General features: G+C 33.2%; 2 protein-coding genes across 2 annotated transcripts; one reads left to right on the top strand and one right to left on the bottom strand.

Annotated features, from left to right (window-relative positions):
* Window positions 1–129: 129 nt before the first annotated feature.
* On the bottom strand, window positions 130–4,057 carry LOC110653859 (uncharacterized). The gene is made up of 8 exons (XM_058133151.1): window positions 3,974–4,057; window positions 2,924–3,091; window positions 2,645–2,695; window positions 2,526–2,598; window positions 2,361–2,441; window positions 2,094–2,260; window positions 1,779–1,931; window positions 130–551 (listed from the first exon to the last, which is right to left on the bottom strand). The coding sequence occupies exons 1-8, from the start codon at window positions 4,055–4,057 to the stop codon at window positions 420–422; spliced, it is 909 nt and encodes a 302-aa protein (XP_057989134.1). The 3' UTR covers window positions 130–419.
* Window positions 4,058–4,479: 422 nt separating this feature from the next.
* Window positions 4,480–9,797, top strand: LOC110653858 (mediator of RNA polymerase II transcription subunit 25). The gene is given in 11 exon segments (XM_058133149.1): window positions 4,480–4,577; window positions 6,392–6,498; window positions 7,032–7,162; window positions 7,790–7,957; window positions 7,959–8,003; window positions 8,095–8,191; window positions 8,929–9,008; window positions 9,224–9,269; window positions 9,272–9,363; window positions 9,365–9,488; window positions 9,491–9,797. Coding segments are annotated over 11 exon segments (1,092 nt in total). The 3' UTR covers window positions 9,595–9,797.
* The last annotated feature ends 3,715 nt before the right edge of the window (window positions 9,798–13,512 follow it).

Genomic DNA, 13,512 nt, shown 5'->3' with positions numbered 1-13,512 from the left:
CCAACGTTATGATCAATCAGAAGCCACACAAACGCCTTTGTCCATACATCTCAACCTGCCCGGCAGCCCTTCAGCCTTTGGCCTGGCCAGTCACCAGAAAAAGAGAGAGAGAGAGGGGAAAAAAAGAAAAAAGAAAAAACTCTTTTGCACATTAAATAAGCGAGGAAAACAAGAAGCTCGATTGCAGTTCTCTACACATTTAACCATATCTTAAAAGCAAGTTCCCTCTCCCATTTTTTGGGCCGATAAGGTTCTATCTTCACAATTTTGTGGCCCTGGAGCAATGGCAACTCATCTCCAGAAGGAATTTTCTCATGCCAAACAAATTCATTCTCATGTTCAAACTTCCTGAGGGTATCTGCTGAATTTTCAATTTCTTTTCTAAAGAAAGTTTTCCATGAATCCTCCACTGGTATTTTCTATTTCATATTGATTAATGCATTACGAAGAACCCCAATGGCAATTCCAACTTGGCCATCATTCTTTAAACCTTCAGCAAAGTATGTCTGACTTCGTAACTCATGTAAAGCCTTGCATGATGTTATAAATTCCTGCACAGGACACAAGGATCAATAAACATACAGCAACTCCATGAAGAACGAGATATGCCATTCTAGCAACCAATAAGAAACACATAAAGGAAAATCATTTTCTCTCATCTTCTGTCTGAATGCGCATGTGAGAAAGTGTGAGCACAAGCAAATATACTTTTATTTTTCAACAGGGGGAAGGCTACAGAGTTTTGGGGTGGTAGGATCAGTAGCAGTCCACTACAAATACACACATCAATTGCATAATAAATACACAAAACAATTTAATTTGGATACTAGACAAACAAAATGCCACCAGTAAAGGAAATTACAAATTTCAGAAAACAGAGTAGACGCAAAGAGCCTGTTGGTATGACAATTCTTGCACTTAAAAAAGCATTGATCTTTGCTGCATCCTGCTCTACATATATTCTCTCCCTTAGGAAACACTGCAAGTCCTTTATTTATTATACAAGAATTCTAATAAAAAACTAATGTCACCCAGATTTGAAGCTCTTTTCACACTGTGCACACACACACACACACAAATTTTACACACGCAAGCATAGTGGTTTGGCAATCCAATAAAAGAAGACCAATTTTCAGTATTTTCAATTAATTTATCTTCTTAGTCATTCAAAAGAGTTGGATTAAGTCTAAGCCCAAAAACTTTTTTAAAATGGGACAAAGTCAATACAATTCTCTACATTCAGTTGTGACTTAGAAATTGTTCCAGTTGGCACATTCTAAGTTCTTGACTTTAAAACTGATTATTTGCTGGACAATGCATCAACATACAACACAATCATTATATGCTTCTAGGAAACCGTGTATAGCAAGTAATTTTAAATCTAATGCTCAATTAAACCTAGTTTGTTGGAGTCTTAAATTCCACTGAGATCATCTAAGCTCTCACTCATTCTATATATAAATCTCTTGACTGAGTTAACGTACCATGCAACAGATACAGCATGCCATACAGCATCTTATTGAAAGAGTTGCTTTATTCTTTCAAATATCAGTTCTGTACAGGGTCCATTACATTGATTTTCAGTCAAACTTGGATATTTTGCCTCTCCTTCTAGTCATTCCCAACATCTTGTAAGAATCTATTTTGCATTTGATAAATGCAGAACAGAAAGCCCATCTGCAAGCAAATAGTTTCTCTGTTGCAGCATAACACACACATTCACATTTCAGCCAACAAGAAACAAATACAGTCTAGAGTGCAGACAACCATATACATACCAAAAAGCGTGATGAAATACCCTTGGAGTCTCCAATCCCAGAATTTAAAGTACCAACTGCCTCACTGAGCAGGTCTGCAACGCCATGGTGCAGCTTTTCCAAAACACCAAACCCTGTATTTCCTTTTTCCTCAGCCTTTCTTATGTATACAGCCTATCACATTGTAACATCATCAGGTGTCACAGGGAATTTTATTCAAAACACATATCAGTTAACAAAATTTAAAATAAAAAAAAAAAAGAAGAAACTGATAATGGTGCTAGTTTCCAACTGGCACAGGGTTACAAAAGACAGGTTGACAACCAAAGGACAGACCTGGGCCTTAGCCAAACAAATGAGACTAATAGCAGAAGTCACAGATGAGGTAGCTTCTGGTGGCTTTTCTGCAGATATTGCACTATGTAAAGAGGGAAGAACCTCATGAGCTAGATAATGAAAGACTCCGGCAGCTTCCCTGAAGATGAAGGCTGATTGCTCTAAGTCTACAACAATACGACGATATCAAATAAAGCCTTAATGGCTTGATTAACAAACTCATGCCAATGTGACATGAATTGAAATTATTTGGAAACTAAAACCCACCTGCTGGCAGAAACTCCAAGGCCCTCTCCCTGAGTACTGCTCCATAAAGGAAAAGGGTATCAATTTGAAAAAACTTTGGACCTTTAAGGTTAAAGAAAGACTATGAGCTAAGAACGCTGGTCCATTGTATCTTGAGTTGTGAAGTCCACCGAATCATCTGACTACTGTTGTTGACGATATCAGCATGATAAATGAAATTTTCCAATAATGGCAGGTAATGTTCCAGTCTGAGGCATTCCTGAGCCATTAAACAAAATATAAAATCAGAAAAGCCAGAAAAATACTGGCTGAGAAATGTAGAAGTGATCACTACAAGTAACTTCGTTTGGATCAAACTACAAATTTAGTAATATAAATTAATTGCAAATGCTATTAGAACACTGACTTGCCCATAAGCAACATCATTAGACAACAATAAAATTAATTGTATAAATGAGTTCATCAATCAAAGTGAAGTAAGGAAATCAACAGTCATGAAATTCTAGAAAGTTTGGAACCAACAGTCAACACAAAATGAAAAGAAGAGAGGCTAACTTCAAACAATTCGGCTATTGAAAGACGACCTGCTCAGAACGAGAAGTGGATCCACCAGACATTTCTCTTGCAATAGCTTCTATTATGAAGCTTGTTTGATTAATGGAGTGCTCAATAACCCTACGCCTGGAGCTCAACTCTTTCAGATGCTCCAGAGATACAGAATCACGCACAGCAATTACATCTTCAAACACAATCTGTTAACATTGCAAAAATATGTCAAAATATAGAGCATAACCCAAATATGAAATCTTGCCATGACATAGCTCAATGGCAAGAAATCAACTTAAAAAAAGGAAACAATAAAACGCAGCATCAAATTAATGAAGAAATTACGAAAATTCATAGTATATGATAAAGATACATGGACTGAAAGTTTTTTCCTTTGCTTGAAGGGCACCATTTACAGTTCTTTGGAGCAACATTGCATATATAAAAAGAAAAAAGTAAAAAAAAAAAAAACAAAATTCATTTTCGCATTCCATAACAAATCTAAATTTGTCCCGTTTTGTCATTATCGTTATTTTACTCTTGCTAGTTTAGCATTTTCAATCTTATCTCCTTTCACAGGACAACATCCACCAAGCTAAATTTCTACCACATGACAAAGCATAGCATTCGACACATGGAGAACATCACAACCCATATAATCAAAATGGATCAGATTCAGACCCACTAAGTTTTAGCACAATCAAAACCCTGAAAAGAAATTTTCAAACTCCATTCCAGTAAAAACCCAATTACAAAGCGGGGAAAAAACAAGGCGTCAACTAACAGAAAGGCAGAGAGACAGAGATACCTTCTTCGTCTTGAGCTTAGCCAAGTCTCGCTATTGCAACATCATATTTGCCCATTGCCACACTCAAAGAGAACGGGATCAGGACCAATGCCAGTGGACAAAAAAATCTCGGTTCTCTTTCACAAAACTATAGAACGGCATTCATCTACTGGCGCATTCTCATACAAGAAAATTCCAGAAACACAGAACAACAATAAGCTAATGGTTCCATCCAAGTCTCATTCAAATTGGGAGACTTAAGAAGCCCTCATTAGATTCAATTCTTATAGAAGTATATTACAGGAGCTACGCAGAAGCATTCAGCGTTAATGGTTGTGGGTAGAGATATAGAGGTGGCCAACTGGTCGCTTTCAAGTTTTCTCATTAGTTATTACCAGGCATTAGTTGTTTCGTTTCCTTCTCTGCCAAGTTTACAAGAAAATTTTGGCGAGTTTGGGCGTTCAGGGCTCCTGCGCAGTCGTTATAAGTCTTGGGTTTCTTATTCGGGTCGGGCTGGGGTTTTTCGCCAATTAACAAATAACAGGGTACAAAACGCACCGTTTTCTACTTTCCTTTCCTCAAAAACTTTCCCCCAAATTTCACAATCCAAATACCAGAGCCTCAGCACTCGTGATTCTCATTTTAAAATCCTGGTGGTGATGGTGGTGGTGGTGGGAAACCAACTAATTGAAATTGAAAAGAGAAAAAAGAAATGTATTAATTTTCATTTCAATTACACTAGCTTGACGAAGCCAATCTAGCAAGAGAACGCGAAGCTCTTTTCTTCTCCTTTGCTAGTACTGCCTTATGGCGGAGAGGCAACTGATCGTGGCCGTCGAAGGCTTCGCGGCCTTGGGCCACTTCTGGCAGACCATCCTTTCTGATTACCTTGAAAAGATTATCAGGTAATTTTGACTAGCAGCTCAATTCATGGGATTCAGCATTTTGTGTTTCCTTGTTTAGTTATCTATTGAGTTCTCTCGCTTAGGTATTAATAGTTTCGTAAAATTATATGTATAATTTTAGCGTATTTTATTTCTTCATTGTGAATATAGCACTAGATGATTAGTTTTCCTTGTTCTGCACTGGAAGGTTTATTGATTTTAAAAGTGTGGGAGCAAGAGATGAGGCAAAGAAGGTGTTCTAGAGTACTTTTTGATAGATGAGTTTTGGTGAGCATATACAATACCCATTACTTGGAACAACTTCTCCTAGAATGTAGATCATTAATGGTATTTAGAATAGATGCAAGAACGTGAAACATAGTCTAGCATGGACTATAGTCCAGTGGGGCTAGAATTTTTGTGGTGTAGTTTCCCAAAGCTTAAAGATAATATCCGCTACATAAATGTAATGAAAAGGCAACTATATAGTGCATGGGTTATAAAGAATCACTAAATAAATCAAGAGACTTTGCTATTTCAGCTTCTCTGTCTTACATTGCTGGGTCATTTGATCACAAATTAATATAATTCATTTCTAAAACTAGTGGTGATCTCTCAACATATTGTGTACATTTCATCAAAACATTAAATATTCCATTCCATATATCTAATGATCTAATGGTAATTGGTAAATCCGCCTTTTTTTTCCTAGATCATCTTGTAAGGTTAATCTTTCTAGTATTTGTCCTTATTCAACTAAACTAAGCCTTATTCACGAACTTAGAGGCTTCATTTGGAATAAATTATTTACAAGAAAAGAATTCAAATGAATTCTTACACACTCATGCTTGATTTCTTTTTCTTTGAAATGATTTTTTTTTTTTCAAGTTAAAAAGAATTGAACTTTTTCATTCCAAAATGAGAATTAACCAAAAAGAAATCAATTGAATTGAATTCTTGTAAAATTTTATATTCCAAACAGGGGGAGAATGTCTCCTTAACCAAAGGAAAAATATTCCTAGGGCCTGGGGTGACTAACGACGCCTTTAGCTGGCCAAAATGTTCCTTAAAGATTCTAGAAGAGAATCCTGGAATCATGGTTCAGTAATCAGCACAATGAAATGGCTGAGACTGCAGGTCCCTTTTGGAATGCCATCCTCAAATCAAGTTGGATATCCTTCAAGAAACCCCTTTAAAAGTCTGGTAGTATATGCCTATATAGAAGCCAAAAAAAAAACTTGTTCTGCAAACAAATAGAAAAAGAAAACTCTAATTTTGAAGATGCGTGTATTTCTTTCCTCCAAAGTCTCTATAACACAACAAAAAAGGTGGAATTCCAAAGAACTTTGGCTTCTTTTCTGCCACTAATTCATCTCCATTCATACCAATAAAAGTCTCAAAAGACTCTGGACATGCTAAATGTTCCTAAATATGCGAAAAAGGCAATTCAAATTGCCCAGGCCTCCTCACAATGTAGAAACAAGTGAGAATAAGTCTCACCTTGCTTACAACATATACACACCAATCAGGAGATGAGGACTTATTAGGCCTTCTTTTTGGTAAAGATCATCGGTACTCAAATTTTGGAGAACTATGGACCAAAAAAAGCCTCTTAGGTGGCACTTGATCTCATCACACAGGAGATGAGTTTTTGTCACCTGCAGTTATTATTTTTTTTTTCAAAGTTCACCACCACTTAATTCATATTCCTAAAGGTTTACATATGTTGACTATAGAAACTTCAATAATTATAATATAAGTTTCATAATGGGGATGTTGACCATCTCCTGTTTTATTGCACGCTAGCTTTTTTTTTTTTTTTTTTTTTTTTGCAGCATTATTGCCCTTTTTGAGCATTGTTTCCCTTTTTGGGGAATAAAATGTAAAGCTGCATTTCTGCTGGAATTCGTCTTTAATCTTCACTTAAAGTATTCTTTTGCCTGTGCAAGGTTTTGTAGCCCTCTGAAGAATTGAAATAGGATTACGCTGTTGATTTAGAATTAAATACTAACAGATTTTATGAAACTAGTTTCATTTTTATAGTTTTGGACTTTAGTTGAAGTCAAAGTTCTAAAGAACTTCTTGTGCACATGATTGCGTGTACTTGATTTTTGTATATCAAAATCAAACTTCTTTCAAGTTTTGTACTTTGCTTAGTTGGTGCCCAGTTTGAATTTTTTCATGCATACAGAATCCAACTAAATCACAATAGTTTTGAATGTACATTTCATAGTCTCCTTTATTTTGAAAACTTTAGATAGCAAACGAAAAAAATAATTGTTAGATTACCATTAAATATTTTTATAATACTCTAATCTTGGATTGCATTGATATTATAAGATTTTGGATCTATAATTTTTCCCTCATATTTGCCATACTAGTGTGAAATTTAAATCTTTACTTTTCTCTATGTTTATGCAATACTTGGCTAACTAACAAAAGTGCGATTCTCTTTTTTTATCATTCTTTGTATAGCTTGCTTAGTGCAACGGAGTGGCTGGACAAGAGATGTTGACATCTTTTTACAATGGTTATCAGCCATTCTTTTTGCTGGTGATGGCTTCAATGACACCGCAATCGCAGAAGGTCTTTCTGAAGCTTCAATGGTATGCAGTGTTTATATTCTAGATTTTTAGTCTTTTGAGTTATATCCTCTTTCGCTTCCTATAAAAAAATTATTTGTCTTCCTATAGTGATGGTAGCTATTGCAATTTCTTTGCTTTCTTTTAAGGAGGAAAAACTAAACTAAGTATTAATCCCAATCTAGTTTGTGTCAGTTATATGGATCATTTATTTTCATTCTGCTTATTTGTGACTACGCTAACAGAAAGATCTAATGCTACTAAAGCCTTTTTCACTATTTTATGTAAATCAACCTAGATCTAACCTTAATTTCCTTTACTCCTGTAATTAAGATATGCTCAGTTTTCTGTATTGGTGCATTTGTTGGTCTACAGTAAGCATGCCAAAGAATTTCAATCACTCTTCTCTCAACTTATCTTCAATGGATGTGAATTGTCAGTCAGATCTTTGTTGATTGTTCCATTAGACTTATTGTATGCATGGTTTGGGAAAGAGGTTTTGGAAGCTCTTTGGTTGTTGTTAGCCTTACTGCTATTAATCATCGATTGTAAAGTTGCACAGGAGTTGAATTGTGCTAAGGTTTAGGTTTAATAAATATATTATTCAATTGCAAAGGATATTTCTCTGGTTTTCTTTTTTACTTCATTCAGATGTTCCCTTGTGCTGCAAATGGAAGCCAAACTAAACAGAATATAGATGGGCAAAGGCATTGTGTTCTTATCGTAGCAAGTAACCCTCATCCCTTGCCAACACCAGTCTATTGACCACAAAATCAAAATTTGGAGCAGAGTGAAAATATTGATCCGCAAGCTGAGAGTCAGTCATCTATCTGATGCAGAGACCGTTGCTAAATCATTTCCTCATGTACTTTTATATTGTTTTTGTCGGCTTCTCTCTGTCTTTATTTCTTGAATATTGGCACCATTTGGTCACTGTCCCATAGTTTGCATTTCAGTGCTCTGTTTCTCTGTCCATCATTTGTCCAAAGCAGCTGCCAAAACTTAGAGCAATCTACAATGCAATAAGAATGCCATTCTCTCTTGTCTTGTGCAGTCAGCATGCATGAAGCTCTTGTCTAATGCAGTCAGCATCTCAATCTCACTTTACTTTAGAGGGTGAATGCTTAGACATGGATGAAAATTGCTACCGCTATATTCCAGCATGGAATGAACTGAGAGTCCTTGGGGTATAGGGGCATCCTTTTCCTTGTTTTCTCCCGTGGAAATTTGTTTCCTTGTTTTCTCCCGTGGAAATTTGTTTATCAATTCTTGCTGAGTTGAATAAGAGGAGCCAATTGTTATAATATTACTTATACTTCTGCTATTGTGTTGGTGTTGGAATAATATAAGGTTAACCAACATAAATCCTAAACTTTGATGCTAATTGAAAATTTGTCCAAAACTTCAGAAATAAATAACTGTGGCCACAACTGCCTTTATGAATTGCAATCAATCCCCTTGAGGCCTTTTATTGAATTTTGGTAGTAATTGTGAGTTTGCAGTGCGCTAGGGAACTTGTGGCCTAAACTTGTTATTTCCAAAGTTTTGGTAATGCAAAACAAATCAAAGTTCAGGATCTATTTGATATTGCTGAGGTTCTAAGAAAAAAAAAAAAAAAAAAAGGACCTTGTGAGCAATCAAACAAAGTTCCCTTCAAGTTTTCGTGACCCATTTATTTAGTTTTAGTTATTTCCATAGTGTTTCCTATTTTGTGTGAACATGGACTTCATATTTATTTAATTAATGGACTTTCTGATTTTGAATGTCAATTTTAATTTCCAAGTGTGCAGTCATGCGGTTGCCATCTCAGACTTTACTGCTTTCTGTTTTGGACAAGGCCTGCCGCTTGATAGAAATGCTTTTTCCTGGGGTACCATTTTCTTCACCTTTTTTTTTGTATTTGCAGCATTGATAAATTCTTTTAAAATCACAAGTTACGGAAGTTGGCAGACTATATTAGCAGCATGGTTATTTATATATATATTTTTTTTCAGTGTGCTTCGTCTTTATTAGGTATTATAAGCATACAAAAATATGCAGTCAGTGAATAAGACATTAATTTACGTAATATTAATGTGTAACCAGGATATGGTTGTGTTTAAGCCACAAATATCCAGTCAGCAGCAAGAAAAATGCAACAGCAGCATCACCAGCAGATGCAACCACAGCTGCAACATCAACAACAGTATCCTCAGTTGCAGCAACAGCAGCAACTCTCACAACTTCCAACAACAACAGCAGCAGCAGCAACTTCCACAGTAGCTTCCACAGCTACAGCAGCAGCAACTTCCACGGTAGCTTCCACAGCAGCAGCAGCAGCAGCAGCAACAACAAATGGTTGGGACTGGAATGGGCAAGCATATGTTCAAGGTCCAGGCCGGTCTCAATTAGTTTCTCAGGGACAAGTTTCATCACAAGGGCCAACAAACATGCCTGGTGGCGGCTTTATGAATTGACAAGTACTTCAATTGAGTGGGAGCAGTATATAATGAGTTGTGTATAATAAAGAAACTACTTCAGCAATTATGTCGACCTGTTGGGTCTCGTAGACTAGTAATTTTATCAACAGGGTTTAAAATCTATTTATGTTTACATGTAAAATAATGATCTTATCAAATCAGGGCGTCCTTTCTATTTATATCAGAAAACCTTCTGAATATGATCAGTGTCTTTCTATTGGTTAGCTGTGCGATTGTCACTAAGCATAGAAGGCTAGAATTAAATATTGAGAAGTTCCGATAACTTACGTAGCATGAATAATATTTTCTATTCTATAAATTATCTTTACGCAACATTGCAACTCGGTACTTGTTGGGATTACAAGCCGAGGATTTGTCTGAAATCAGAGGTCTCCTAAGCCGATTGGTCCATCCTTTTTATCACCCTTTTGCAAAAGAAAAATAAGGAAAATGTCATGGGCCGTTGACAAGTTTGAACCAAGAAGATGGATCTTAATTCATATTATCAGTGTCTTAAAATCAAAGTAATGAAGAGTGCAGTTTTGTCCAATTAATTAGTTTGTAATTTTTCATCCTGCCTCAGTACCTCAAAATGTTATACATACAATATTTTTCAAGTTAGATTTAATCAGTTTTAATCACATCAGATTATTTAATTTTTTGCACTAATAGGCGAGTCAGCCAATTAATTTATTTTATTACTCAGTTGGATTTTAAAAAGATTGGTTGCAATTTGCAAAACGCAAGTTGCAATAATGCCAAATGAGGGTAATTTTTAGCTATCATCCCAACTTAAGGGATTGTTTTACTTTCGTTCTTTAATTTTAATTTATTTAATAATATTATTTAATTTTAATTTTATTTAAAAAATATCCTAATTAACAGATTTATCAATTAAAAAAAAAACTCAATTATCCTTGAAAACCGTCCTCTTAGAGTCACAAAACTTACTGTGGTACCTATATGTGGTAACCCAATCAATAGGATTGCCTTACAACCACCAAATTCAATGAACAAGTTCATTAGCGTATGGTAATCACCAAAACCATTAAAAATACAAATGACAAAAGATCTATTTAGACTCTTAAAATTTGATTCAATGATCAAATAAGTCTTTAAGATTTTTCAGATTCAAATAAACCCTTTAAATTTTAATAAAGATCAAATAAGTTTTTCAAATTCTATTTTACTATTTTGGAAACATATAAGCTCTTAAACTTTTAAAAATATATCAAAATAGATTTTGAAATATAACTTGATACCAATTCAAATCCAGCTAAGTTTGTGCACGAAAATTTTCTGGTGCACGGAGTTCTTATTAGCTATCTTATGTATCCTATCTGCAATATCCTGGTGGATATATATTGTATCTTAGAGCATATTGACAAGTTATTTTTTGCCGAATTGTTCAATAAGTTTTTTGATGGATCATTGTCTTTATCATACTTATAGTCACTAACTTGATTATAATATGATGAAATCTAATTATGATTATTCTATTGAAAATAACATTTTTCTTCATGTCTGTTGTCATCTTTTTCTTCTACGTTGGTAATAGTATTAAAAGAGTGGTACATATTACAGAATATAAGAGAATAAATTAAAATTCAAAGGTTAAGTTTTGGATTTTAGGTAATGCTTATTTGATGAGCATATGAAGGTGAATCTAGTTTAAAGTTTTGAGTTCAAGTATCGAACTGGATCTCGAGCGATGTTTAAATTCATATTCTTCAGATTGGTCTAAGTTTGGCATCACTGTTGGTAATAGTATTAAATGAATTCGAACATTGCTCGAGACTCAGTTTGATGGGTCTTGTAAAGTAGACAAATAACATCCCAACAGTGATGCCAAACTTTGAGTCTTTTTCCTTCTTTTTTTTTTTACCTATAAATATGTTATAACAGTTTAGAGATGATTTTTAAAATAAAATTTAAATTGAGATATTATTAAAATAAATTAAAGTTGATGAACGAAAATGAAATAATCTCTCAAATTAAGGGATGATAAATAAAAATTACTAGCAAATGACGCATAAGTGAAAGCTTTAATAATCATTATAGCTTGGAAGTTGGAACAATGACCACAAATAATCTTCTTCTTCATGTTTATTGTGATATTTTCCTCTACGTTGGTAATAGTATTAAAAGAGTGGTGCATATTACAGAATATGAGAGAAATCAATTCGAATTCAAAGTTTAAGTTTTCAATTTTAGGTAATGCTTATTTGACGAGCATATGAAGGTGAACCAGTTTAAAGTTTTGAGTCCAATTATCGAACTGGATCTCGAGCAATGTTTAAATTCATATTCTTCGGATTGGTCTAAGTTTGGTATCACTGTTGGTAATAGTATTAAATAAATTCGAACATTGCTTGAGACTCAATTTGATGGGTCTTGTAAAGTAGATGAATAACATCCCAACATTGATGCCAAACTTTGAGTCTTTTTCTTTCTTTTTTTTTTCTACTTATAAATATGTTATAACAGTTTAGAGATTATTTTTAAAATAAAATTAAAATTGAGATATTATTAAAGTAAATTAATGTTGATGAACGAAAATGAAATAATCTCTAAAATTAAGGGATGATAAATAAAAATTACCAGCAAATGACGCATAAGTGAAAGTGGGGTGTGCCAAGGAAGCACCTATGAGTTTTTTGCTTTAATAATCATTATAGCTTGGAAGTTGGAACAATGACCACAAATGCCATAAGCCTTTCTGAGGACTTGGTGGTCCGACTCATTATCCAACAAAGCTTCCCATTATTGGCTCAAGTCTGAGAACACAAATAGGATATGGTAGGTATGGCTCCCTTTTTATTTTCTTTCTTTGTTTTTTGTTTTCTAATTAAATTTAAATTCGTAACCTCATAATCTTTTATATGAATTTGATACACCACTAAGTTTATTGATATCTTATATTCTTTACTAAAAGTCTGTAAAATGTTTTTTTCTTTTAAATTACTGTATTTTCAGTTCATCCTAATTAGAAAAAAATAAGTGACTGGATATATATATATATATATATATATATATTTGGATTTAATAACACCTTTATAACATTATGTTAAAATAATAAATATTATCAAGGTAACATATTTAGATATCAAACTAGTAAATAATATATATATCATGTATTATAGCGTTGTAAATAAGGGTAATGTCAAAAAAAATTTTGTTGAAGGGCCAATTCAGGTTGTATATTTGATTAACCGAACTAAATTTTTTATTGACTAAAATGTTAACTAAATCAAATGAAAATTAAGAAAATTGAATTTAATCAAAATGAAAAATATTTAGCCAGTTATTGATTATAATTAAACTAATTGAAAAATATAATATATTTTTTATATTATTAATTAATTAAATATTAGTGAAAATATATTTATAATATTTTTTATTTATAAAAAATAAATAATATGATTTGTTATAAATAGAAGAACAATTATAAATTAAATAGTATTAACAAAATTTTAAAAAATTGTCGATAAATTATTATACTAATTCATTGCATGAAAACTAAAAAATAAATATAAACATTAGATGGCTAGAATATATAGCATAATAATATAAGAATAAAAAAATAATAATCATTAATATTAAAGAGACAAAAAAATTATAGATTAATAAAATAAATATGTGAAACAAATAAATTTATATTTATAATAATCAATCTAAAATATACATAGGAGTTAATACCACTAATTTTGTCTACTTCTACAGATATGAACAAAATAATTTTTAAGTTTGACTGATATAAAGAATAAAAAGCTGAATGAGAAGAAAGATAAAGAAAATTTTTATATTATACTCATAGAAGGGGAGATAAAACAAAAATATAAATTGAAAAAAATCTCATGTGATTTGAGATTGTATGATGGAATCCTATTATTATATTGACTTGTATTTAATTTT

Source organism: Hevea brasiliensis, chromosome 13, assembly GCF_030052815.1.
Source record: "Hevea brasiliensis isolate MT/VB/25A 57/8 chromosome 13, ASM3005281v1, whole genome shotgun sequence".
Lineage (NCBI taxonomy): Eukaryota > Viridiplantae > Streptophyta > Magnoliopsida > Malpighiales > Euphorbiaceae > Hevea > Hevea brasiliensis.
This window is presented reverse-complemented; position numbering and strand designations above follow the sequence as displayed.

What these genes read in the sequence shown, in the direction of transcription:
- LOC110653859 (XM_058133151.1), bottom strand. Translation starts at nt 4,057, where the DNA reads ATGAGAAAACTTGAAAGCGACCAGTTGGCCACCTCTATATCTCTACCC. An exon ending in ACTTCTACATTTCTCAGCCA is followed by an intron (nt 2,599 to 2,644) that starts GTATTTTTCTGG and finishes TTAATGGCTCAG; the next exon opens with GAATGCCTCAGACTGGAACA. An exon ending in GTATTTCATCACGCTTTTTG is followed by an intron (nt 552 to 1,778) that starts GTATGTATATGG and finishes TGTCCTGTGCAG; the next exon opens with GAATTTATAACATCATGCAA.